The sequence below is a fragment of the Verruconis gallopava genome (genome assembly GCF_000836295.1).
Source record: "Verruconis gallopava strain CBS 43764 unplaced genomic scaffold supercont1.16, whole genome shotgun sequence".
NCBI lineage: Eukaryota > Fungi > Ascomycota > Dothideomycetes > Venturiales > Sympoventuriaceae > Verruconis > Verruconis gallopava.
Window position 1 is genome coordinate 1 of NW_015622152.1, and position 21581 is coordinate 21581.

The 21581-nt window shown below is 49.8% G+C and overlaps 10 protein-coding genes across 10 annotated transcripts; 5 read left to right on the forward strand and 5 right to left on the reverse strand.

Annotated features, from left to right (window-relative positions):
* Window positions 1-1134: 1134 nt before the first annotated feature.
* On the reverse strand, window positions 1135-1885 carry PV09_05182 (uncharacterized protein; the record flags this gene model as incomplete). Its single annotated transcript, XM_016358657.1, has 2 exons — window positions 1135-1781; window positions 1858-1885. The coding sequence occupies 2 exons, from the start codon at window positions 1883-1885 to the stop codon at window positions 1135-1137; spliced, it is 675 nt and encodes a 224-aa protein (XP_016213276.1).
* Window positions 1886-2463: 578 nt separating this feature from the next.
* Window positions 2464-3622, forward strand: PV09_05183 (uncharacterized protein). The gene is made up of 3 exons (XM_016358658.1): window positions 2464-2564; window positions 2619-2642; window positions 2709-3622. Exons 1-3 carry the CDS (start codon window positions 2541-2543, stop codon window positions 3558-3560), a joined length of 900 nt encoding a protein of 299 aa, XP_016213277.1. The 5' UTR covers window positions 2464-2540; the 3' UTR covers window positions 3561-3622.
* Window positions 3534-4532, reverse strand: PV09_05184 (Kae1-associated kinase Bud32). The gene has a single exon (XM_016358659.1). It carries the CDS (start codon window positions 4385-4387, stop codon window positions 3620-3622), a length of 768 nt encoding a protein of 255 aa, XP_016213278.1. The 5' UTR covers window positions 4388-4532; the 3' UTR covers window positions 3534-3619.
* Window positions 4533-4627: 95 nt separating this feature from the next.
* PV09_05185 (uncharacterized protein) lies at window positions 4628-6629 on the forward strand. Its single transcript, XM_016358660.1, has 3 exons — window positions 4628-4718; window positions 4878-5487; window positions 5543-6629. Exon 3 carries the CDS (start codon window positions 5683-5685, stop codon window positions 6502-6504), a length of 822 nt encoding a protein of 273 aa, XP_016213279.1. The 5' UTR covers window positions 4628-4718; window positions 4878-5487; window positions 5543-5682; the 3' UTR covers window positions 6505-6629.
* A 906-nt stretch (window positions 6630-7535) lies between these two features.
* Window positions 7536-10890, reverse strand: PV09_05186 (uncharacterized protein). Its single transcript, XM_016358661.1, has 4 exons — window positions 9142-10890; window positions 8902-9079; window positions 8114-8840; window positions 7536-8027 (listed from the first exon to the last, which is right to left on the reverse strand). Exons 1-4 carry the CDS (start codon window positions 9683-9685, stop codon window positions 7767-7769), a joined length of 1710 nt encoding a protein of 569 aa, XP_016213280.1. The 5' UTR covers window positions 9686-10890; the 3' UTR covers window positions 7536-7766.
* Window positions 10600-11865, forward strand: PV09_05187 (uncharacterized protein). Its single transcript, XM_016358662.1, has 3 exons — window positions 10600-10757; window positions 10827-10889; window positions 11020-11865. Exons 1-3 carry the CDS (start codon window positions 10666-10668, stop codon window positions 11591-11593), a joined length of 729 nt encoding a protein of 242 aa, XP_016213281.1. The 5' UTR covers window positions 10600-10665; the 3' UTR covers window positions 11594-11865.
* A 1557-nt stretch (window positions 11866-13422) lies between these two features.
* PV09_05188 (uncharacterized protein) lies at window positions 13423-14941 on the forward strand (the record flags this gene model as incomplete). Its single annotated transcript, XM_016358663.1, has 4 exons — window positions 13423-13465; window positions 13519-13556; window positions 13630-14501; window positions 14560-14941. The coding sequence occupies 4 exons, from the start codon at window positions 13423-13425 to the stop codon at window positions 14807-14809; spliced, it is 1203 nt and encodes a 400-aa protein (XP_016213282.1). The 3' UTR covers window positions 14810-14941.
* PV09_05189 (uncharacterized protein) lies at window positions 14259-16416 on the reverse strand. Its single transcript, XM_016358664.1, has 2 exons — window positions 15957-16416; window positions 14259-15903 (listed from the first exon to the last, which is right to left on the reverse strand). Exons 1-2 carry the CDS (start codon window positions 16318-16320, stop codon window positions 15197-15199), a joined length of 1071 nt encoding a protein of 356 aa, XP_016213283.1. The 5' UTR covers window positions 16321-16416; the 3' UTR covers window positions 14259-15196.
* Window positions 16417-17065: 649 nt separating this feature from the next.
* On the reverse strand, window positions 17066-18062 carry PV09_05190 (uncharacterized protein). The gene is made up of 2 exons (XM_016358665.1): window positions 17949-18062; window positions 17066-17871 (listed from the first exon to the last, which is right to left on the reverse strand). The coding sequence occupies exons 1-2, from the start codon at window positions 18018-18020 to the stop codon at window positions 17245-17247; spliced, it is 699 nt and encodes a 232-aa protein (XP_016213284.1). The 5' UTR covers window positions 18021-18062; the 3' UTR covers window positions 17066-17244.
* Window positions 18063-18893: 831 nt separating this feature from the next.
* PV09_05191 (uncharacterized protein) lies at window positions 18894-21551 on the forward strand (the record flags this gene model as incomplete). The annotated part of the gene is made up of 1 exon (XM_016358666.1): window positions 18894-21551. The coding sequence occupies one exon, from the start codon at window positions 18894-18896 to the stop codon at window positions 21549-21551; it is 2658 nt and encodes an 885-aa protein (XP_016213285.1).
* Between the last annotated feature and the right edge of the window lie 30 nt (window positions 21552-21581).

The window sequence follows — 21581 nt, forward strand, 5'->3', positions numbered from 1 at the left end:
AATCCTTCTGAGCGAATCACAACCTTTCGCTTATGCAGACTGATCACCTCGATCATGAATGATCAACATGATCGCTCTCCCTTCACGTGATCACCATGTTACCTCGTAACAATAAAGATAATTAATATAATATAATATTATAGGACTACTAAAAATAATCTATTTAAATTATTATATAAGGTAAACTAATAAGGCTATTAACTATCTATTTAGTTATACTATACTAAAGTATCATATAATAATTAAGATATTATATAAAGAAGGGAAGGCCCAAAAGTAATTCTTACTGAGAATATAAAGGGGGCCTTATTATATCTTTCCTAATTAGGATTTAGGTGTGCGCGCAGTAAAATCGAATTAGGAAGTCAGTTTAGTTTAGGAGTCTAGTTAACTAATATTAGGTAATATTAGATTATGTTAGGTTATGTTAGCTGATGTTGGTGCTGCTTTAATCAGACAGGCAACAGGATGGTGCCAATCACGTGTCATAGGGGTGACCCCATGACATTTAATAGCTTTAGAGAGGCATGTGGTCTCAAGGCAATTAGGTACTTGATAAAGGATGCTGAAGCAGATGAATGAGAGATAATAGACTGAGTAAGATCTGGTAGCATATCTTACCAGATCAGGGGTATATCAGTCTAAGCATATACTAAGTATCACGTGACATAAGCAAATACTGGCTAGATAAGAGAGGAGAGCCAGGGGTAGGGGATAGGAGAACAACCATACAATCCATCAGTCAAGATAGCATATAATGAACTAAGCAGGTTTACAATCTCACTTATGCACCATTCATCGCTCCCGTGATCTTCCGCACAGACATCGACACCTCTTCATGACCGTTTACATTGCCTAGAGCAGTTTAGCGCAAGGTCTTTCAGCGCCGAGCTTTTCGACCGAGAGAACCGATATTATTTGAAGACATGGCTCATTAAACCAAGACATGTTTGGGCCTCTTTGGAAGAAGATTATAACATTTGAATCACTAACTGAATGCTTAGAGACGTTCACGGCACAGTCGTTGCGATATCCTGCCGCGCGGCGCAGTCGGCACATCATAGTTCTATGAGCTACAAGATTCCGCTAGATTTTTCTCCTGGACCATTCCTCCTGTCACCGCTACGCACCTCTTTAATGTACAAGTCTACCTGCCTCATTATCTCTTTCGCCTCTCAGAATTCTTAAGATAAGATTACCGTTCTCGTCGTTGCTCTTGCCATGTGTCGCAGAGGTTCCGAGGTTCAACGCGAATACTTTTAGTCCCTCATCCCCGTACACAGCATGCTCTTTCTCAACGAGGATTTTTAATTCCTCTCTGCTTATTTGATTTGTCGTATCACTGGAAGAATGTGCCTCCGCGTTTTCGGCTTTGGGTGCGAGAGCTTCCATATACGACCTAATATACAAGGAGTATGGATTTGAGCTCCGAAGCAAGAGCGGCCGAAACACAATAGACAATGGTGGGAAATCAACAGAATTTTCTTCATGTTCTCCAGCCTTCGTATTCAGCGCCGGAATTTTGACTCCGACATTTATTAAGACGTTGAGCCTCCCATAACGATCATCAATAAATGCTTTAGCGTCATCGATAGAGGCTGCATTCGTCGAATCAAGCTGAATTGCATATAATCGGTTCTTTGCATTTGTCATGTTTGCACTGATACTGATCAGCGCCTTTTCCGCTGCCTCGAGATTGCTGCTGGTGATAAAGATATGATAGCCATCTCCGGAAGCCGCAAGACTTTGGGCAATTGCATAACCAACACCTTGTTCAGCGCCTATGACGGATATCGGTCAAATTAGCACATTTACCCAACGGCTGGTAATGCTTGGTGATGCTTAGTGAGCGCGCACCGGAGACGAGGACAATCCTTCGAGGCATCGCAACGCAGTGCTTCACGCAAGATCAACCGAGAAATTAGTACTGATGGAAGAAGTAAATCCAGTTTGAATGCAACCCCAGAAGTCTCCCCATTTTTGGCGGTTTATATACATCCCTTCCGCATGCTTACTTGAGCACACGAACAATGCAACCTGTCAGCATAATTTATACTTTAATATATGACAAATGGTAGTGACATGCCCGATTCCGTTTTCACATGTCGTGTTTTTGTGATCAAAGGAATCCTGATCATTTCAACGCTGCGAATACGACGAAGTTCCATCCACAGCATCGGATTAGACAAGGTCGCAATCGCTATAAGAGTCTAACTTGTGGCCAAAGCCGAGTGTTCGTGGGTATTAACAACAGCTCCTTGTTGCATTCTGCGACAATCTTGCGATCGTCAAGGTATTAACTATGATGTGATGTGTAAAACTCACGATATTCATACAATGCACGAAGAGGTTACAAAAAACAGGCGAAGCCCCTTTATCGATAAGGAACCGTGTACATAGAATAGTCTTAGAATTAAACCTCGGTATAGCTCCGCAATCGGTTATCCGTCAATCTACACGACGCGCCGACACTCTTTCTAACGACATGCAAAATGTAACCCTCAAAAAAAATTTATAAAGTCGAGCACCGTAAAGTCACTATGGGAAATCCGCCAAAAGCTCTCGTATGTAGCAATCTCTCTCACATGTTCGTATCCAGCGTTAACATTCAGTAACAGCTCTTTGACATCGGCGGGGTGTGCGTAAGTGCTACCTTATTCCTAAAGTACAGGACTACGCGACATGACTCTAATAGCTTTTGAGTATAGGTTATTTCCCCGTTCCAAGCCATTCTAGACTACGAGCTTGCAAACGATATTCCACCGGGCTATATAAACCACACAATCAGCGCGACTGCGCCGAACGGAGCCTGGCAACAAATCGAGCGCGGCGAAGTACCCCTTGATGATGCTTGGTTTGCCCACTTCAAGTCGGATCTCCAAGACCGCAAGCGATGGGAATGGTATTGGGGCAAAATTCTGTCCGACCCCAAGAAGGCGAATTTAATTCCAGAAAAGCATAAGGCCGCCATCAAGGCAGGGAAAATCCCAGAGATGCCGGATATCGACGCGAAGACTATGTTTTGGAACATGATGCGCAACGCGCGAAGTCCGGATCCGTACATGTATCCTGCCTTGAAGAAGCTAAAGGCGTCAGGACGATTTATTATGGCAGCACTGAGCAACAACACCATTTTCCCAGAGGGCATTGTGGATGAGACGGGCAAGGAGTTTGTCAATGGCATCCCCCACGACGAAATCGCAGAGGTTAGCAAGAAAGCCGGGCATGCGCATGTCCTGCCCAGCAACGGGGAGCGACTCGAAAACTTGCATGATAACTTCGATATCTTCATGGGAAGCGCGCAGATTGGTATGCGCAAGCCTGAGCCACGAATCTATGAATACGCAATCAAGGAGATCCAAAAGATTGGTCGCGCGAGAGGGATCGATATCAAGCCCAGCGACATTATATTCCTGGATGACATAGGAAGCAATCTTAAGGGAGCGAAACTAGCGGGCATGGGCACAATTAAGGTTAACTTAGGCAGGACGAAAGAAGCTGTTAAGGAGCTGCAGGAGCGCGTAGGCATGCAGTTGCTCGGTGAAGACAGTAGATTATAGATCTAGCCATGGGTATCTCTTTTATTCAAGTGCGCAGTTCAATCAAGAAGTCAAAGGCATCAGCCTATCATGCTCTTTTTCCTCCCTCTCAGTCTCACGTCGTCCAGTCTTCTGAGAACCGACTTCGCACTTTTGTAGCTCTCCCCGTACACTCGCAACACCTCCTTGAACAGCCCTTCAGCCTGCGGGTGCGTGCTTCCAAAAGCTCTCTCTAGAACGTACAAATCCACTGCACGGTCTTCATCCTGAACTGTTTGTAATGCCAGTCCAAAGTCAATAATGACGATCTCACCCCGTAGGTTCTGTGCTGCGGCCTGTTCCGCTGACTCCTCATTCCTCACCATAAGGTTGCTTGTTGTCAAATCGCCATGTACTACGCCGATTTCATGCAGCTTGCCAACAGTCTTGCCCACTTTGCCCATCAACTCCCATATCGCTGAGTTGGACTCCACTTCCTCCGCGGAATGGCAGTCCTTCAGAACTTCATCCAAGCATTGTCTGACCGTCCGACCCGTTATCCATTCCATTCCCAGCCATCCCTCCTCCCAGTCGACACCCAAAACTGCCGGAACACGTAGCCCTTCTTTGCGACATCTCACAAGGACGCGCGCTTCTGCGAGAATGCGTTGCTTGGTGAGGCGGGCGTCAAGAGTGGGGTGCCTGTACGTTTTGCGGGGACGATATTTCAACGCACAGTGTTGGGTACGAGTGAGGAATGGCGTGCGATACAGACGCGCTTCTGCGCCTTGGGTTATGAGTTCGAGCTCTTCGGGAAGAGTACGATCAAAGGGGGGTGGCAGCGACGGTGTCGAAGTAGCGGTTGCCATGGTCACGACCCTTTGCGTCAGTATTCGTAAGTTGCCAGGAGAGGCTGTGCGAGAGCTGTGAAGACTGAGAAGGTTATCGAAGCCTAATGGTCCTGTAATTCTCTGCTCGAGTTGCAGCAGCAGCTACGATATTTCTGCGCAAAACGTGAACAAAATTGCAGCGAAGCTCGCCAGTGTGGCGGGCTTCCACTCGTGTGGCGTCCCTTTCCCCTCCCAAACACGCTTTGCCTCTTAAATATGCCCAGCGATCATTGTACTACAGAGAGAACTTTTAAAATTAAACTCGCGAGACATAACTCATTGGTTCAAGATCCATCAGCAAACAATGTCTGTAAGTCCTTGGTGAATTTATTTCGCGATCTCGAAGCCATCATCTTCAACATTCCCTTCCTCAGACTTCCCATCGATAATGCTCAAATCGCAAAGGGAATGGAGCGCTCACCAAGCTCAGCAAATCAAAAGAATCAGAGAATGACTGTCATACACACAGGGTCAGCTTCCACTCGTATGGACTCATCAGTAATCACAAAGCGTTCACTCAGTGGCACGACAAACGTCGCCCTCTGATCAAACTGGATACGTCCTCAACAACCCCTCTCGAACGTGATCCCGAGCCGGGTAACCACTCCGTGTCAACTTCTGGTATAGTACGGCGGGATATGTTGTATTCTTGCTCAACTACTTCTGTTGAACCTCGATCAAACTATCGACACTACACACGTGTTGAAAGCTCAAAAACCAGCGACGCAAACCCACTCCTAAAGGAAAGTAACACCCCACAATGGACGTTCCGTGTCACGGTCCAGGCGGGTCTCAATCTCAATATTAATAGGCAGTGCAGCGTCGGCGCTGTCAAAGATGTACTCGGGCTACGGAATATTCTTACTCCTCCAATCACGGAGTCGTTAGCCTAGTTCCGAGACCAGGGTGGGGTAGCATCAGACTCGGTTGAGATCCACGGTTGCTTTCGGATATTTACGATCTTCGATGATATCACGAGGTCTCTTTTATTGCCTCTATCTGTTCACCGCCATATTGTTTCGATATTCAGGTCAGCTCATATAGCGCAACAGTTGTCAAGTCTAATTCGTCGGACGAGAGTGAGCATCCCTCCAAAACACTGTTGCAAGGGCTTAGTGCTGACCGTACAAGCAGGTTGTAGTGCATTCTTTCTCGAGGGAGCTCATTTGGGTGTTATAAGGGAACTCCTAGACCAATAGACAACCGGAGATCCTCCGGAAATACCCATTTCATATCTTCGCGAGCAAGTGCGAAGTCCAACAAGTACAATCATTATGTCCGCCACCAAGCTTGTGCTCTACGACAATGCGGTTTCTTCTTATGCGCAGAAGGTGAGGATGGCTCTGCGCTATAAGCATCTTCCATTCGAGAGCGAGGCGCCTGAAGCACTAGGCTCAGGACGGCCGAACCCAACGTTCGCCGCTGCCAACGTACGGATGGAAGTTCCCGTCTTGATTGATGGCGACTTCAAAGTCTTCGACTCGACGGCCATTCTCATGTACCTTGAAGACAAATTCACGTCGGATGAACATCCGAGTCTCTTCCCCTCTGCGGATCCGCAAAGCAAGGCAGAGGCGCGCATGATCGAGGAGATCTGCGATACGCACTACGAGGCGATCAACTGGGCGTTTGGGGAAATCAATTGGTTCAAGCGGGCCGAAGGGGAGGAAGCAGAGCGTCTTAATGCAGCCATTGTAGATCAAACAAAGCAAATTCAAGACTGGCTTACCCCGAGGCTCGGTGACAAGCCCTTTTTCTCTGGTGAAGCAGTTGGATATGCCGACATAGCAGTAGCGCCTATGCTGAACCGCTCCGTGTCCAACGGGCTCGGTCCTGAACTTGGCAGTCCTCTTCAGCAGTGGCACGCTCGGATGGAAGAGATTCCATGTATAAAAGAGACCTGGGAAGAATTTCGATTGGCCGCTCCGAAGATGGCCGCCCTGGGTCCTGCAGCTTGGGAAAAGGGTCAGGGAATGAAGCGCGAGTATAGAGACCACAGGTTGGAGTTTTTAGTGAAGAACGGGGCGATTGGGATCGTTCAGAAGGGCATCGAGGATGACAATATTCGATTTAGCTGGCCGCATCCTAGCGCATAATCCGCACACAGCTTTGCAAAGCTCAATCCCGCACCGACGGCCTATCATTATCTTCTCCTTATGTCATTCAGGGGTAATAGAGTCTTCAATATTTTTAAATATTCGAATTCAGCACATGATACCCCACTCGTCCCACATTTCTGTACAGAGCACGCTAGTCTACGCTCTCACTTGCTTGGTTCAACTACAGTCCGTTTGCACTTTTTGTCGTTTTAATCACAAACACGAGTCGCGTTGCCACGGAATTCCTCCCTCTTCAATGCCATCCTACTCCAGCCAGTGCCAGAAGATTTGCGCCGAAGAGGCTTCTACTTCATCGCGACAATCTTGGCCCATCTTTTTCCCACAACAGCCGCCAAAACCAATTTGTCCAAGCTGATCGGTCGTTTGCCAGAGTTGCCAAAGTGAGTGACGAGACGATAGTCGTACCCTTGCGCCACCATCAGTTTCGAAAAGCGGTGCTTATGTTTTGATTCTCGTCGCGGATCTTCTGCCGGCCATGCCAAATGCCCCGAGAATTAGCTCGTATGATAAGATGAGTCAATTCTTGGTGCTATCGTAGACATTTCAAGTCTTTCACTAGGAGGGGTAGCAATGACTATCTACCAATATCAACATATTGATACACTCCAAACACACGCGCAATCTTGTCAGCATCGCGCAGTCAGGTGTTCTCATCATCACATCAACACAGTTCTCATGGAGAGCTCGGCCTCTCATGAGTACCCAAGTTGCTGGGCCCATTAGAGAATGTGACACCATCTTCGGCTGTTGGGCAAAGCTGGGATATTCTGGAATCTCAGAATCCATGCAGCGTGACACAATAGTATAGTACGAGAGAGGCTTTGCATCTTTGATGTGCAGCAAAGTTGACGATTAACGACTGATGTCCCTGCTACGACTGCATTAAAAAGCACCTTGGGTTGAACCAACCAGCGGCCTCACGACTAAAACTAACGGAATTAGGCAATTCAATGGAAATGCCGTCTTCAGGCATTGCTATACGTCGACACTCTTGATGACCCATGACCGATGCAAAATTCCGACACTTCGAAGAAATTCTTTAAAGTCAATGAAGAAACACGAGGATTTGGAAAACGATAGTTTGTCACAGCAGTTGCTTGGAAAAACAGCGGACATTTGGAACCGAACCAAGTCACTTAGCCAGAACTCAATCCTGTTGTAACATGCGCTCGCACTCCCAGTTCCTCTAGATACTCTCTACAAGGGTGTAATATTCTGGAAAAAAAAAGTATCTTTTCCTAGAACAACGACCAGAGGAGGCGCCTCCACGCCGGCATGGCCGCGAGTTCAGCCCTGTAAGCGTTGATGCGATCCCAATCAACTTCACGTCTCCCACTATCAACATCAATCTGGCTTGTACGAAGCCAGCCTCGCCTCTTCCATAAGTAGCCACCGATCCAGAACGCAAGTACAACAGGCAGCGCGAGGTACAGACTGAAGAAATCATACGCGGCACCATCTTCCGAATGGCCTCCTACCGGCCAGACAGCAACGTAAAACTGCACGGAGCGAATTAGTTGGAGAAATGAAATAAGATATATGAAAAGCTGGTATTTGCTAAGATGAAGGGGTATAGTAATCGTACCTGTGCAATCAAGACGAGAACTACGAGGAGGAGTCCAAGCCAGGAGCCCCACACGCCGCCAACGGCCTTGAAAGGGATCTCGTCCTCAGAGTGACCGTGGTACTTCCACGCGTGTCGGAAGCGAATATGTGACAGGCAGATCGAGCCCCATGTGAACAAGGCCGCTAGACCCGACAACGACAACAACCAGTTGAAGATCACTTCGCCCGTCGCCGCCAGGTTCATGTAACCGAGCAGACCAAACGCCAAGATTACGATGGTCGAGATGAGAGGACGACCAGCGCGATCAACGTATCTGAAGACCTTGGGGGCGTACCCTTGCTCGGCAAGAGCAGTCAGGGTGCGCGAGCCGCCGTACACGCCCGAGTTACCGATGGAGATGACGGATATGAGAATGATGACGTTGAGGAAGTCATCAAAGCCGTTTAGGCGCGCATTGGAAGCTACGATGACGAATGGAGAGGTGGATGTTGCGCTACTGCCATTGAGCAGGCGGGGCTCATCGTACGGCACAAGTAAGCCGATGAACATGAGGCCAATGACGTAGAAAAGCGTGATCCGCCAGAAGACCTGTTTGATGGCTCCAGGTAGCTGCTTTGCAGGGTTGGCGGATTCGGCAGCAGCGAGACCGACGAGCTCGGTACCGCTGAATGCAAACGCGGCTGTGACAAATGTTGCACAGACGCCTTTGAAGCCGTTTGCAAAAGCACCGGGATTGTACCAAAGACTGTGCGTACCGTTAGAATTATGGCTTTTGCAATATCACAGTTTAGGGTTTGATCACGAACCGTGCTCCGTAGTACTCGTCGTAAGGCGTTCCGCTCTTGCCGCCACCGCATACGAGTACGAGTGCGATGATCATGAAGACAACGACGGCGCCAAGCTTGAGTACAGAGCTCCAGAATTCTTCTTCGCCGTAGCCAAGAACGCCGAATATATTGATGATGATCAAAACCACGAGGAACACTGCAAATTGTGTCAGATCTCTGAGCCCGCTTGTTACATGAGATTCCAGAGTGAAAATATACCTGTAATCCATACACCAACGTTGACTCCGACTTGCCAGTACTCAACAGTAAGACCAGCAACCGTGAGTTCGAGAGGGATGACAATTGCCCACTGCAAGACATAGTTCCAGCCCATGGCAAAGCCCCAGGACGGATCGATGAAGCGGGCAGAGTACGTGTAGAAGCCACCAGAGACAGGATACATTACGGCAAGCTCACCAAGGGCGAAACAGACGTTGAAGATCATGACACCGATGATACCGAAGCAGATGAGCAAAGCGGCAGGGCCGCCCGTGGACAAAGCTGAGCCGGAACCGACGAAAAAGCCCGCACCGATACTGCCACCGATGGCGATCATGTGCAGATGGCGCCTCCTTAGGGTTTGGTTGAGTTGGTTGTTCTTGTCCGCAAGCGTGCGGCGCTTGAACGACTCTTTCGTGCAACCCATGCGCGTCCAGAAGCCAAGTTCCTCGCTGGACTCGTTGGAGTTGTAAGCTGGGGTAGCGCCATTGTTGCTGCTGGAACTGGAGATGCCAAGCTCCTGGTCTTTTTCATTGTCTGCCATGTTTTCTAGAAGAGCCTTGTCGCCCACGGGTCCTGAAGGCCGGTACTAGGACAAGGCAGAGGACAAAGGGAAACAGGAAAAGAGCCTGTGTGGGAGAATGTGGAGAGAAAGTCAGATCAAGGGAAGGCCCGCATTACCTATTTATCGACACTACGTACAGGCGAAAGGCACAAGGAGATAAACACCCGTACGTAACCCGCCGCGAAGCTGCAGACCGAGCCTTCTGTTATCTCCCCATGCCGAACAAAGTGGCAATAGGCTAGAAGATACAAAGAAAACCAAGAAAGAAGGCTACCGCGGCGGAAGGGTCCAAGCGGCGATGTCATGGCACATTACACGAGGCAAACGACGACAACGAGCTTCTCCCTTTGGAACCCCAAGCTCGAGCAAGCTCGCGTGCCCAACGACGTGAGAGGTTCTGCATCAATAACGAATGCGTGCCAATTTCTTGAGTTACAGCAGCGACAAGACACTGCTCAAGCCATGAGGTAACCCCAGAATGGCGCCCAGAACTTGGCCGTGTCTTGAAGCGGAGCGGACGGCTCTTGGGTGTTTCTTGGAAGCCGAACTAGAAGGGCGGCGTCGCCGCACCAGATGGCATCGTCATCCTGTTGCGGAAGGTCCAATCGCGCATTGACGATAAGAATGAGAATCAAGTCCCATATGGAGCGCGAGAGGGGGTGAAAGACGAGGGGAGAGCCTGGATGCGGTGGTTTGTTGCGGGCAATAAAACAGTCGTCTTTTGATGTTGCCCAGACTTTGTTAGTCAGCCCACGGGTCGAGCGAGCCCAACCCGCACCTCTTGCGGTGCTCTTTTGGCCCATTGAGACGCAGACTGGTAGCGAGCCAATGCCAGCTCTCCCGCCCGGTAGTTCTATGGCTGCTTGCCGCGATCGTCGAGCGCGACGATACGTCAGCGATGCGGTGCTGCGAAGGTGACACAGTCGTCCCGCACCGAGATTCTTGTGCAAGCCCAGACAATGGCGGACGTGTGCAAGAAATTAGTTGCCAAGCACAGCCAGAACCCGATCGTTTCGATTGTCGCGGCCACATCGCTTCTGGGATTTGCGTGGTAAGATCGAGTCCTGTCGTCCCACGACTTAGCATGTCCAGAAGCTAAGCCAAGGCCCCCCCATGGTAGGCTCGTAAATGACTTTAGGGAATGGACGTCTTTTGGGACGGGAGGGACATCTCCTACCGTTCGGTCAGTCTCGTCCAAAACGCGCGTCGCTGTGCCATCGCCACCTCGGCCCGTGTCGAGTTCGTGGATCAGGCGATGGGAAGATCCAGCGTCGGACTCGACTGGCTTCTGCGACTAACAAGCATTGCGCTAGTGGCTACATCCGCATGACAATCTTGCGACTGAAGTTCTTCTTCAACAATGTCTTTGACCCCTCGGGGCTGAGCACGGAAGGTCCTTCGTACCTCAAGACACCGCTGCCCAAGCGCGCCGGCGCACCTCCCAAGCTCATGCCCCGTATACTGCCGCAGCGCCAGCGACCGGAGCCCATCCCTCCACAGGTGCGCGACAGGCTGCAGAATCTCATGCTCACGCTCGCAGCGGAGCACCCGGAGCTGTTCGCAGTCAAGCCGTCTCACACGGAAGGCAAGACGACGGACGGCCTCTACGCGCTGGAGCATATCCCCACCCTGAATCCGCAGGCGCGGGACAGATTGCTGAACCATGAAATCGCACACGCTCATCCCGCAGATAATAGCTTGCACGTGTGGGTTAGCGACCCTGACGCACGTAAGATTATGGAAGCTGGATGGGGGTGTCGGTTCTGTCTACCATTTGTGAAGAGTGGCTGGACAATGGTGTATGCCCCACGTAGCGAGGAGGAGCTCAATGTCATTGAGACGATTGTGAGAGCAGCATGCGCGTGGATTACAGGTGTGGAGATCTAAGTCTGCAATCTTCCTCTAAGCGAAAGGGTGATATTTCCACATCATCGTGGTACTGTATGTTTCTCATTTATGAACATCTCCTTCTAACGTGGCTCTGTACTTTGGAGATTCGGAATTTGGCACTTTAGGACATATACATCATTTTTGGATGGGATTTGATCAATTCGAGTAATAGTGATGCCTCGTTTCAACGGCGGTAACCAGTCTCTTGAAAACACATATGTTCTTGCAACAACCTTCTGCTAGCTCGAAATGAAAATGTATCCAAGTCATGACAAGGACGATGTCATTCATCCGTTGTTGACATACAAGCCGGTAGCTTCGACCTCCTTACACCACAGCAGCCACGGCTTATCCTGAGTGCCCTCATTCATCTTCAAGCAGCCTTTACACATTTCTTCAGTCAAGGGTTCTAGGTCAAACTTCGGCCTGCCAAGCGCCTCTAATGAAGAAAACGCCGTTCTCAGCGTGATTGCCTCCGTCAATGCTTTTGCATTAATCTTAGTGTACACACCCCTGTACACCGCGGTTTCGATGTCTGCTCCGTGCGTCGTGAACCCGTGTCTCCTCATCAACACGACAGTGTGTTGCGGATCCTTTGGGGTATCTGACCCCGTGCTGGGTGCACCGAAAGAGGATGCCAGCGCGCTGCCGATACGCGCGTTGCGAACAAGCATGTCTTGCTGCTCGCCTGCCTCGTAGACGTCAGCGATATCAAACACCGGCACGTTCGTACCCAGGAAACCGGCCATGTGGAAAATGGGCTTAAGCGGCACGCCGGCGGTCACATACGGAAGTACCTCCTCAGCATGGGAATGCACGACGCAATTTACGTTTGGGTACATGCGGAATAGCTCGCCGTGTATGAATCGCTCTGAGTACCCCTTCTTGGCACTGGCGTCTACAGTTGAGGAGTCCTTTACGTAGTATTCGATGAGGTCATCTTGACTGCTCACTACTCCTGGGGCCATATATCTGTACACAAGGATTGATCAGACACGATCCTTTTCGGGGATACCTGTTATCGAAGGATGCACATACCCACACATGATATAAATATCTGGCCGCTGCGGATGTCTGATTGATATGTGCCCATATGCGTCAACGACGCCATGGTAATGCAAAATGTGATTTGCCGTTATCAACTTTCTGCGAAGCTGCCAGACGCATCTGTCAGAGCCAAACGGACGAATCTTGGATAATGACAAACCACATACCTGCTTGACGTCCTGCTCGCTCCACACCGATTTGGTGCCTGCATTAGGATCTGAATAGAAATCCATGCTTTTACTCTTGGCGCCCCTTCAATTGGAATTAAAGCAAGACCTCGAACCTCAGGTTTTATCGACGATTCGCCCTATTCACAGAAGCACGAGTGACGTTGGCGATTTCCCAAGCCACAAATAGTGAGGTTCAAGCCTTCGTCAATGCAAGTACCCGGCGTGGCACAGCTGCAAAAGTTAGGATCCCAGAAGAGATGTTGTCAGACTACAGGCCAAAGGCCGCGCAACGACCAAAGGAGTTGGATTAAATGTCGTGCGACAAGAGGCGTCCCCAGATATAAAGTACGCTCGGAAAGAACCCTGTAACAATAGCACATCGCCACTGCGGCGGGTGTCATGTTGCCCTGCAGTGGGGATCCGAGCTGAACATCAGTCGTACGTGCGGCGCATGTCTACTTAGAAAAGGAAACGTCACTCTTAACGCTACGGAGCAGAACTATGACGGATCTTTAATCTGGGCATCGAAAACGTCCAGCAGAAACCATAAACCAACGGGACGTTCTTGGTGCTGCGCCAAAGATACCAATTTTGAGAAGATCAGCTAAGATGGCAATGAAAAAGAACATTCACGTGATTGTGGTCGGTGCAGGTAACGGTCTACACGACACGAACTCTACAGCGGAAACTGATCTGAATTTGTAGGTTTGGCGGGCCTAGCTACGGCTCACGGACTTGTAAAGGTATCTTGAATGACAAATTCAATGTAAATTGTGTATCAAGCTTACATACGGGGAAAAACTCCCTGTTCGAAAGAATGGAATTTCATGCTCGATTTACGACCGCGAAACTGCACCTCGCGACCGTAACTGGGGCGTCACCCTCTCATGGGCACATCCTTTGATTCGGCAGCTTCTTCCTGACGCCCTGTATTCGACCCTTAGCAGATGCCAGCCGGATCCATCCCTTGACACCAAAGCCGCCGGCAAAGAATGCGTCCTCGTTCGCGACGGCGCCACTGGGGAGACCATGGTCGAGCCGCGTTATCCAGGCGTTCGACGACTTAACATTCGCAAGACGAAGACGGCGTGGCGCGAAGGCTTGGACATCCGGTACGGCAAGAAGCTCGTGGGGATCGACGTTGTGAAAGACGGCGTGGTCGCCACCTTCGAGGACGGGACCAGCGAGAAGGGCGACGTGATCGTGGGCGCGGATGGAGGGGCGTCATACGTGAGAAGGTGGCTGCTGGGAGAAGCCGCGCAACAAGAAGTCCTGCCTTACACCTTCATGAACTTTCCCTTCTCAGTAAAGACTGATCAGGCTAGGTGGCTAGAGAGCGTTATGAACCCAAACGTCGACGTCGCCACGCATCCAAAAAGTATGTACATTGGGCTATTCCTGCTCGATAAACCAGACCTTGAGCGGCCAGAGACATGGATATTCTACCTCCTGGTCACCTGGCCAACCGAAGAGGGGGATACCGATGATGACATAACAGCTAAAGGTTCGAAACGGAGGCTGCAGCGCCTGAAGGGAAAGATGGATGGTTGGGCGGATCCGTATAAGTCGGCCGTGGAGTGGTTGCCGGATGATGTGACTATAAAGCCGGATCAGCTGCGAATATGGCATCCAAAGTCATGGAACAGCCATGGCGGACGTGTAACACTTAGCGGAGATGCAGCACACTCGTATGTTTTGAGCTGCACATCTCTCTGGCTCCGGCGTTGAGAGCTGATTAGCCAATAGAATGACGTTCCATCGCGGTCAAGGGGGTAATCTTGCTATCAAGGATGCGCTCGAATTCGTCAACGCAATGAAGTCGGTGGAGGCGGGGAAGAGAACTTTGGAGGACGCCATCAAAGAATATGATGCCGGCGTCTTGAAACGAGGAGAGGAAGTCGAGATCAGTAAGGAGCAGGCAATCGCGTTCCACAACTATGCAACATTCAGGGACAGTCCTATTTTCAAAATGGGTTTGAAGCCGAATGTGAAGTGAAAGCGGATTTCAAGAAAAATTCCGGGAAATATGAGCCGTGATACGAGAAGGAGACGCTGAGTACAAGGAATCTTATGTAAGATGAAGCTTGAGCTTGGAGGACTATGCAATAAAAAAAAGACAAAATAATCGCTCTAGCTCTTACAAACGCATGCAAAGGCAAGTACAAAGCAAAAGTCTATTTGGACTGCGCACCTGGAGAAAAGGTACACGGCCATGCAGAAGTATAATAGCAAAGCGCGAGAACCTCTCATCAGCAAGTAGCAGCAGACGCCATGCCATGCAACAGTATGAACCGAAAGTAGTCGATCGTGTTGTCATCGCCCAAGAGGAAATTGATAAAGGAGAGAACCCACGCGACCACCAATAATTCGGCCATCCTCCACTCTACAACTTGCCAAGCTTTCTCCTCAGATTGCGTGTTCGCTTTCTCAGCTTCTTAAGCTTGTGCTTCTTCATCTTGACCTTTCTTTGTCTTCTCACGCTGATGAGTAACATTTTCGGTTTCTTGGTGGCTTCTCTGATCTTAGCAGTCTGGAATGCATGCCATTTCTCTTGTCTGGCGCGCATGCGCTCCAAGAATGGCTGACGTATCGAGACGTCCTGCGTGGGTAAGGGTTCCTCAATCACGCGGATCTCCGTATGCGGAACGCGGACAATTGGCGTACTGTCTGCATGGAAGGTCCGATGACCTTGGCCATCTGTCCACTCTGTCACGGTGATCGTAGTCTGCCAGCTCTTGCCCTTGCGTGGGCGTCTGCGCGGAGCTTTCGCATTTTCATGCTCAAATTCGTCAACTGGTCTTGGCGGTGGTGGCGGACGGTTCATGCGATAATAATGCGAAAGAGGGTCGGCGACGCTATCCGCTGCATCGAGATGGACGATCTCAACGGCATCGTCCACGCCTTCAACCACGCCTGCTTCTTCAAGGGTGGCGATAGCGCCATTCAACTGGTCGAGTGTGTCCTTGTACTTCTGCCAGTGAGGTTTCGGCTTGAAAATAGCCTCAAACTGGTCATCAGATACTGGCTGAGGAATGATATGGTTCGGTGATATGGGAAGATGGCCGGCGAAGAGTTGCATCACGGCGAGATCTGCATGTATTAGTTTTCCACCCTATCGCCAAACCATTTGAGGACTGACATACCTTCTCGCCTAAGATGGTTCGTGTTTCTCACAGGCTCCGGCAAGTCCGGATACAGCTTGCTCAGAGGCACTAACGCTGCCTTCTTCTCACTCGCCGCGCCATTTGCTCTCGTGGTTCTCACCCGATTCTTCCTTGTTCCGCGTCCTCCTTCGGCATTCTTCTGTTTGCCCTGCTCTATGGCAACTCGTTTTGCATTATCCGGCGGCACGGAAGTCTTCGATGAGGAGAGTCTGCGCTGATGACTGCGATGCGAGACGGCGGCAACACCGCGCACTGATGAGGCCGCAGTGGAAGCGGTGCAGGTCGATGACGAAGCGGCAGCAGCGGTGGGTAGTACGATGCGCCTGACGGAGTTTGAGAACATTGGGATCGTGGCCAGCAGCACAGAGGGCGTGCTGATGGGCTCGGTCGCTTATCGGCAGTGGTGTTTGGTGATGGGAGGAGAAGCAAGCAAGATGGTTGAACAGCTTCCGTCACCGGCCAGGCGATCAAGGCACAAATTGGCTTGGCGCACCGGACGATCTCGCCATTCGGGTCCGGAAAGTCACGTGCCATATCGTGTACATCGCCACAACAGGTCTCCAGCGACCGACGAACCAACTTACAGGTTCTCAAACTCTTGCGTCATTCAGATGTCCTCTATTTGGGCGAAGCAGAGCGGCAAAAACGAGTTGCGTATTCTCTACATCGATAGAGAACGCACGTTACGCTCTTCTCATTTCTTTCCTCAGACTAGACAAGCAGGGGAATCAGATTCTCGTCTCCGTGGCCGTTGAATAGTTGCACATGACGATGTTGTGAATGCTTTCCCCAGAAAGTTTCCCTTGCATCTGTCCACAGATATATATTGTAGCATGGTTTTTTTAAGCTAATCAACATTTAGTGCCAATTCTAGTTTGGACCTGGAATTGCCACCTCAAAAGCGAGTCGCGAACATTGGAGCAAATCTAGGCTGGTTCGAGAACGACTTGGGCGTTTGTGGGAACTGTTGAATGTCATGAAAGCAGAGAAGATCTCTCAGTATTGCGGAATGAGATGCTCCTTTGTCAGGTGCAACGAACAGCACGGGATTGAACGTCAACGTCGCTTCCAGATGATTACAAGTGTCATACTCGACACGCCCGTACCCAAGCAAAAAAAGAGATGAAAAGAGCAAATAGGAGTTCGTCCTCTCCTTTTGCACTTCGATACAGTGTCTAGCCTATACATAGTCTGTGAAATGGCTGGAAATGCATGCAACAAACCTTGCAAAATCGACTAGCGGTCCACAAAACGGCGATGTCAGCAGTCACTTCCCGTCCATCATGCTGAGGAGTTTGATCCGCTTCTCATCCCATTCCTCCCATACAATTGAGTATATAGCAGTATGCCGACCTCGAGATTCTCCTTTGGTACCGTTTCGCCGCTCAAGTTCGTCTACGGCAATCCCCCGCCGATTTGCTAGGACCACGCGCTGCCACCTTAGAATACCTTCGAGCTCGAACCCTAACCTTAAGGCTGCCCGACGAGACGCGGCGTTTTCTGTGTGTGCCTGCCACTCAACACGTCGCAGTCCCAAGCCTCCCTGAGAGGGAGGGTCAAGGGCATACATAAGCAAGAGTCCAGCGGCGTTTGTTGTTACATGCGTTCGTTGGAATGCTGGAAAAACTATAATGCCGAGCTCAGTACAGGCCTTGCTCTTGTTTGTAGCGGTCAACGATATCACGCCTGCAAATACTTCATCAGACCGTCTACCGTCCTGAATGCTTGCTTTGTCTAAAATGGCGTAGAGGCATTCCTCAAGCGAACTGCTGATATTTTCTTCATAAAACTTAACGAAGTCCTCGCTGCTGTTAAAAGCAGGAAGCGATAGATACTCGAGTGTATCTGGATTGTCAGTGATACCACGGACGAACTGTGCTGCGTGAGCTGCTGGCTAGCACGGCAATCAGCGCGAAGTAAAAACGGGCGGACTTTCATCCTTCAGTTCAATTTAAAATAGGAGTGGCATACATCAAAAACCTCTAGTATGACGCGCTCATTTTCCAAACGACGCTGCTCGTAATGAAAGTTAGTGTTTCCCATTGCGTCAACCGCTCAGCAATTATTCTTTAATTATTCTTCTTCGTTTATTGACAGACGAAATGAATACGCAAACGTTTTGCTTACAAAGTTGAAAGAAGGTTACACAATTCCGATCTCGGATCGACAGTGTTGCACGTATTTAGGACTCTCATCCGTCATTTTGGACGTTCTCCAGACGTGGAGGTTAAAGCCAAAAGCCAGATTGCTTGAAAACATATTGAACACGCCTTCTAATGCTATAATTGTCTTCCTTCTGGTGATCTCCTGTGCATCAACCAATACTTACTTGACAGTTGCTATTTTGACTTCCAGCGGAGGCTACCTGGCAAGCGAATCCTTTCAGCCACTATGGAAAATAGAATGGAAGCTGAAACGCTTGGCTAAGCAGAACTTGCATAAAAAATAATACGTGCATGTTGCCCTGATATGGAAAATGCCTTGCCTTGAGCTGCACTTTGCTTGCTGCTGATCATATACGGTTGAGAAAAAAAAAATCCGCAATCTATAGCTGGCCGAGAACTGGAATAATGCGTGGAGCACGGTCCCATACACTTGCTCATATATCTTCCTGGCGGCAGAGAATGCGTGATTGCCCTGTGGCTGATCTTAAATCAGACAACTTTTTCAGACGTGTGCTGATTCGCATCTAGGCTGCAGAGACAAACTGCCCGCTAATTCGCTCGTCTTCAGCATGATACGCAGCCACTCGGTGCAATGTAAAAGGGCGGCGGCCAATCGTAGCTTACTGGTGTACCCATGAGGCCGCGGCGCCTCAATCTCATTACAATATAAGAGCTGCCGCCCCCATCTCAGGCAGAACGGCAGCGCAAGTGTCAAATTTGCTCCCAGCTTTTGCCTTGATCATACCAAAACATGGACATAACTTACCCGTTACCTCATCCCGGACATGAGAATTTGCAAACTTCCCGAGCGCCTAATTGGTCTAATAATGAATCATGTCGGTCTGAGTTGGAACCTGCAAGAGCGTATGGACCAATTCTAGAATCTAATGAAAAGAAGCGAAATGCTAAGGCTGCGAATTTACAGCCAAGCACGCAGTCAAACAGACGGAGTCGCTTTAGCAGAGGCTCAAGAGATGCAGCTCCAGGACCATCAGACTTGATTAGAAACAACCCAAACATGGACACGGGATATACCATCGACCCTATACCGAAGCCTGGATACTACACTGGAGATAGCTTGTTCATTAAAAATACATGGAATTTATTTCAGATTGCGCGTCGTAAACGCCTCAGACATCAATATCATCCTCTTAAAAAGGGTTACATCCGTGTGCTTTATCTACACCCAGGCGACCCACAGGACGCAATATTTGTATCAATGGCAACAGTTCCTTTGGATGAAGCCCCAAATAACATTCATTACGAGGCTCTCTCATACGTGTGGGGAGATGATACGGCCCTCTTTCCAATATATATCTTCAACATGACTCGCAACGAGAACCATCGCAAGATCAGCGAGGACAAAGACTGCCCTATACAAGAGCAGTTTAGTCAAATTTTCGAGCACGTCTCCATATTTCCGGTTCGGAAGAATCTTTACTCAGCTCTTCATCGCATGAGAAAATTGCCACCAAGAAAAGGAGAGAAGCTCGACTATCGCAATTGGTGGAGACCATCTTACACAAAGGTTCTCTGGGTCGACGCCATTTGCATGAACCAAAAAGATATCGACGAAAAGAACAAACAGCTCCCGCTCATGGCTGAAGTCTACAAGAAGGCTCAGAATGTCTGCATCTGGCTGGGAGAAGCGACGCCAATGAACGTAATCAGCATGGACTTGATCTCCGAACTGAAACAGACCCCGATCGACGAACACATGTTCAACTTATTTGAAGATGAAAACAAGCGGTCGGTTTTCCTTGATCTGATGCGAAACCAGTGGTTTGGTCGAAGGTGGATTCTTCAGGAATTATTTTACGCTCAAAAAGCTACCATTCATTTCGGAGCGAAGAAACAGGACAGTGAGTCATTCTTTATTGCTCTTGGCCGTGCTTTGGAGATACTACAGGAGTCAACCGAGAATGACTCTCTGTATCCCACCTCTAGAGAGACGTTGAATGCGTATGGTGCTACTGTCCTGAGAAGTCTGCTGTTCTCGGAGGTACTTAGAAGAGATGCACTTCGTAAACCGTATCCAACAAAGGCTCTGGACTGGTTAATCGCCAAACTTACACCATTCGATGCTGGCGACCCAAGGGACATCGTGTTCGCGGTATACAACTTGGCAAAGAATGACCCCTGCGTCCCAATCCCACCGACGGATTACAATAGCAGTGTACTTGATGTGTTCACTCGAATGATCGAATATAGCTACAATTTGGGCAGCGGCCTTGACATAATACTTAGGTGTTGGGTACCAACACATAATTGGCATTGGATTAATCTCAACAAGCATGACCGACGTCGAGTCGACTCAGTGCTACCTTCCTGGATGCGCACTCTAGATAAATCCGCCTTTGGTATTCCTAGCGAAGTCTTCGGGGGTAGAATTAATGGTGATTCTTTCGTTGGCGAGACAGAATCTCGGTTCAAAGCTTCAGGTTCGCGAAAAGGCGTTGCGATATTCGGCAAACGACCGAAAGAGAAGCTGTGGTATTCAGAGTGCACCCCGGCAGATCCACTGCCTTCGCCAGCACCTCACGTTGTTCTACGAGAGGTATATGATGGCTCACTCCAAGTCCATGGGCAGGTCATCGGTAGAGTCTGCGAGCGTTCCGATCGTATGCTTCCAGGAATCATTCCGCGGGACGTTCTCCGGATGGGGGGATGGAAGCACAGCGACACAAATGAGAGGCTTGAACTTGACGGTATTCCAGAGCGTCTGTGGAGGACCCTGATCGCGGCGAGCACGTCCAAGAATGGCCATAACCTTGACGATCACTCAGCATGCCTTCGCATGATGCGGCTCCAAGACAGATCCGGCGATATTCGCTACGACGTCGTCCTCAAGAATGCAAGAAGAGATAAAATCGACCGCTGGCTCAAGGACTATCTCGAGCGTGCACGCGTAGCCTGCTACAACCGCCGGGCCATACTCGTGGAGCCGGATCTGGACGGTGTTTCCGCCGCCGTACTTCAGGACGGAACATTCTTCGGTCTGGCCCCCGACGAGGTCCAAGTAGGAGACACAGTAGCCGTGATATACGGGTGCAGCGTCCCCGTCGTTCTCAGGCAAGTCCGCGAAAGGCCACCCGCCGGCTTCAGCGTGCGCGACCCTTTCGTACGCAAGAAAGCAGGCGCTGACCAAACGCCGTATCTGATGCCACGCGGGCCTTCGCCGGAACCGCGTTCGACGTCACCTGCGCCTGCTTCTCCTGCATCGTCAAGACGATCACAAAGTCCCTCTCCCGCACCCTCTGATGAAGCGTTTTCGACGCAGTCGACTCCTATCGAAGGCGCTGCAGAGCTATGGGCCGTTGTTGGTGATTGCTATGTCGATGGCATGATGGACGGCGAAGCGGTGGATGAAAACGCTTCGCAAAGAGTGCGATCCTTTGTTCTAGTATAAAGCACTGACTGTCGCTGTGATGAAGATGTC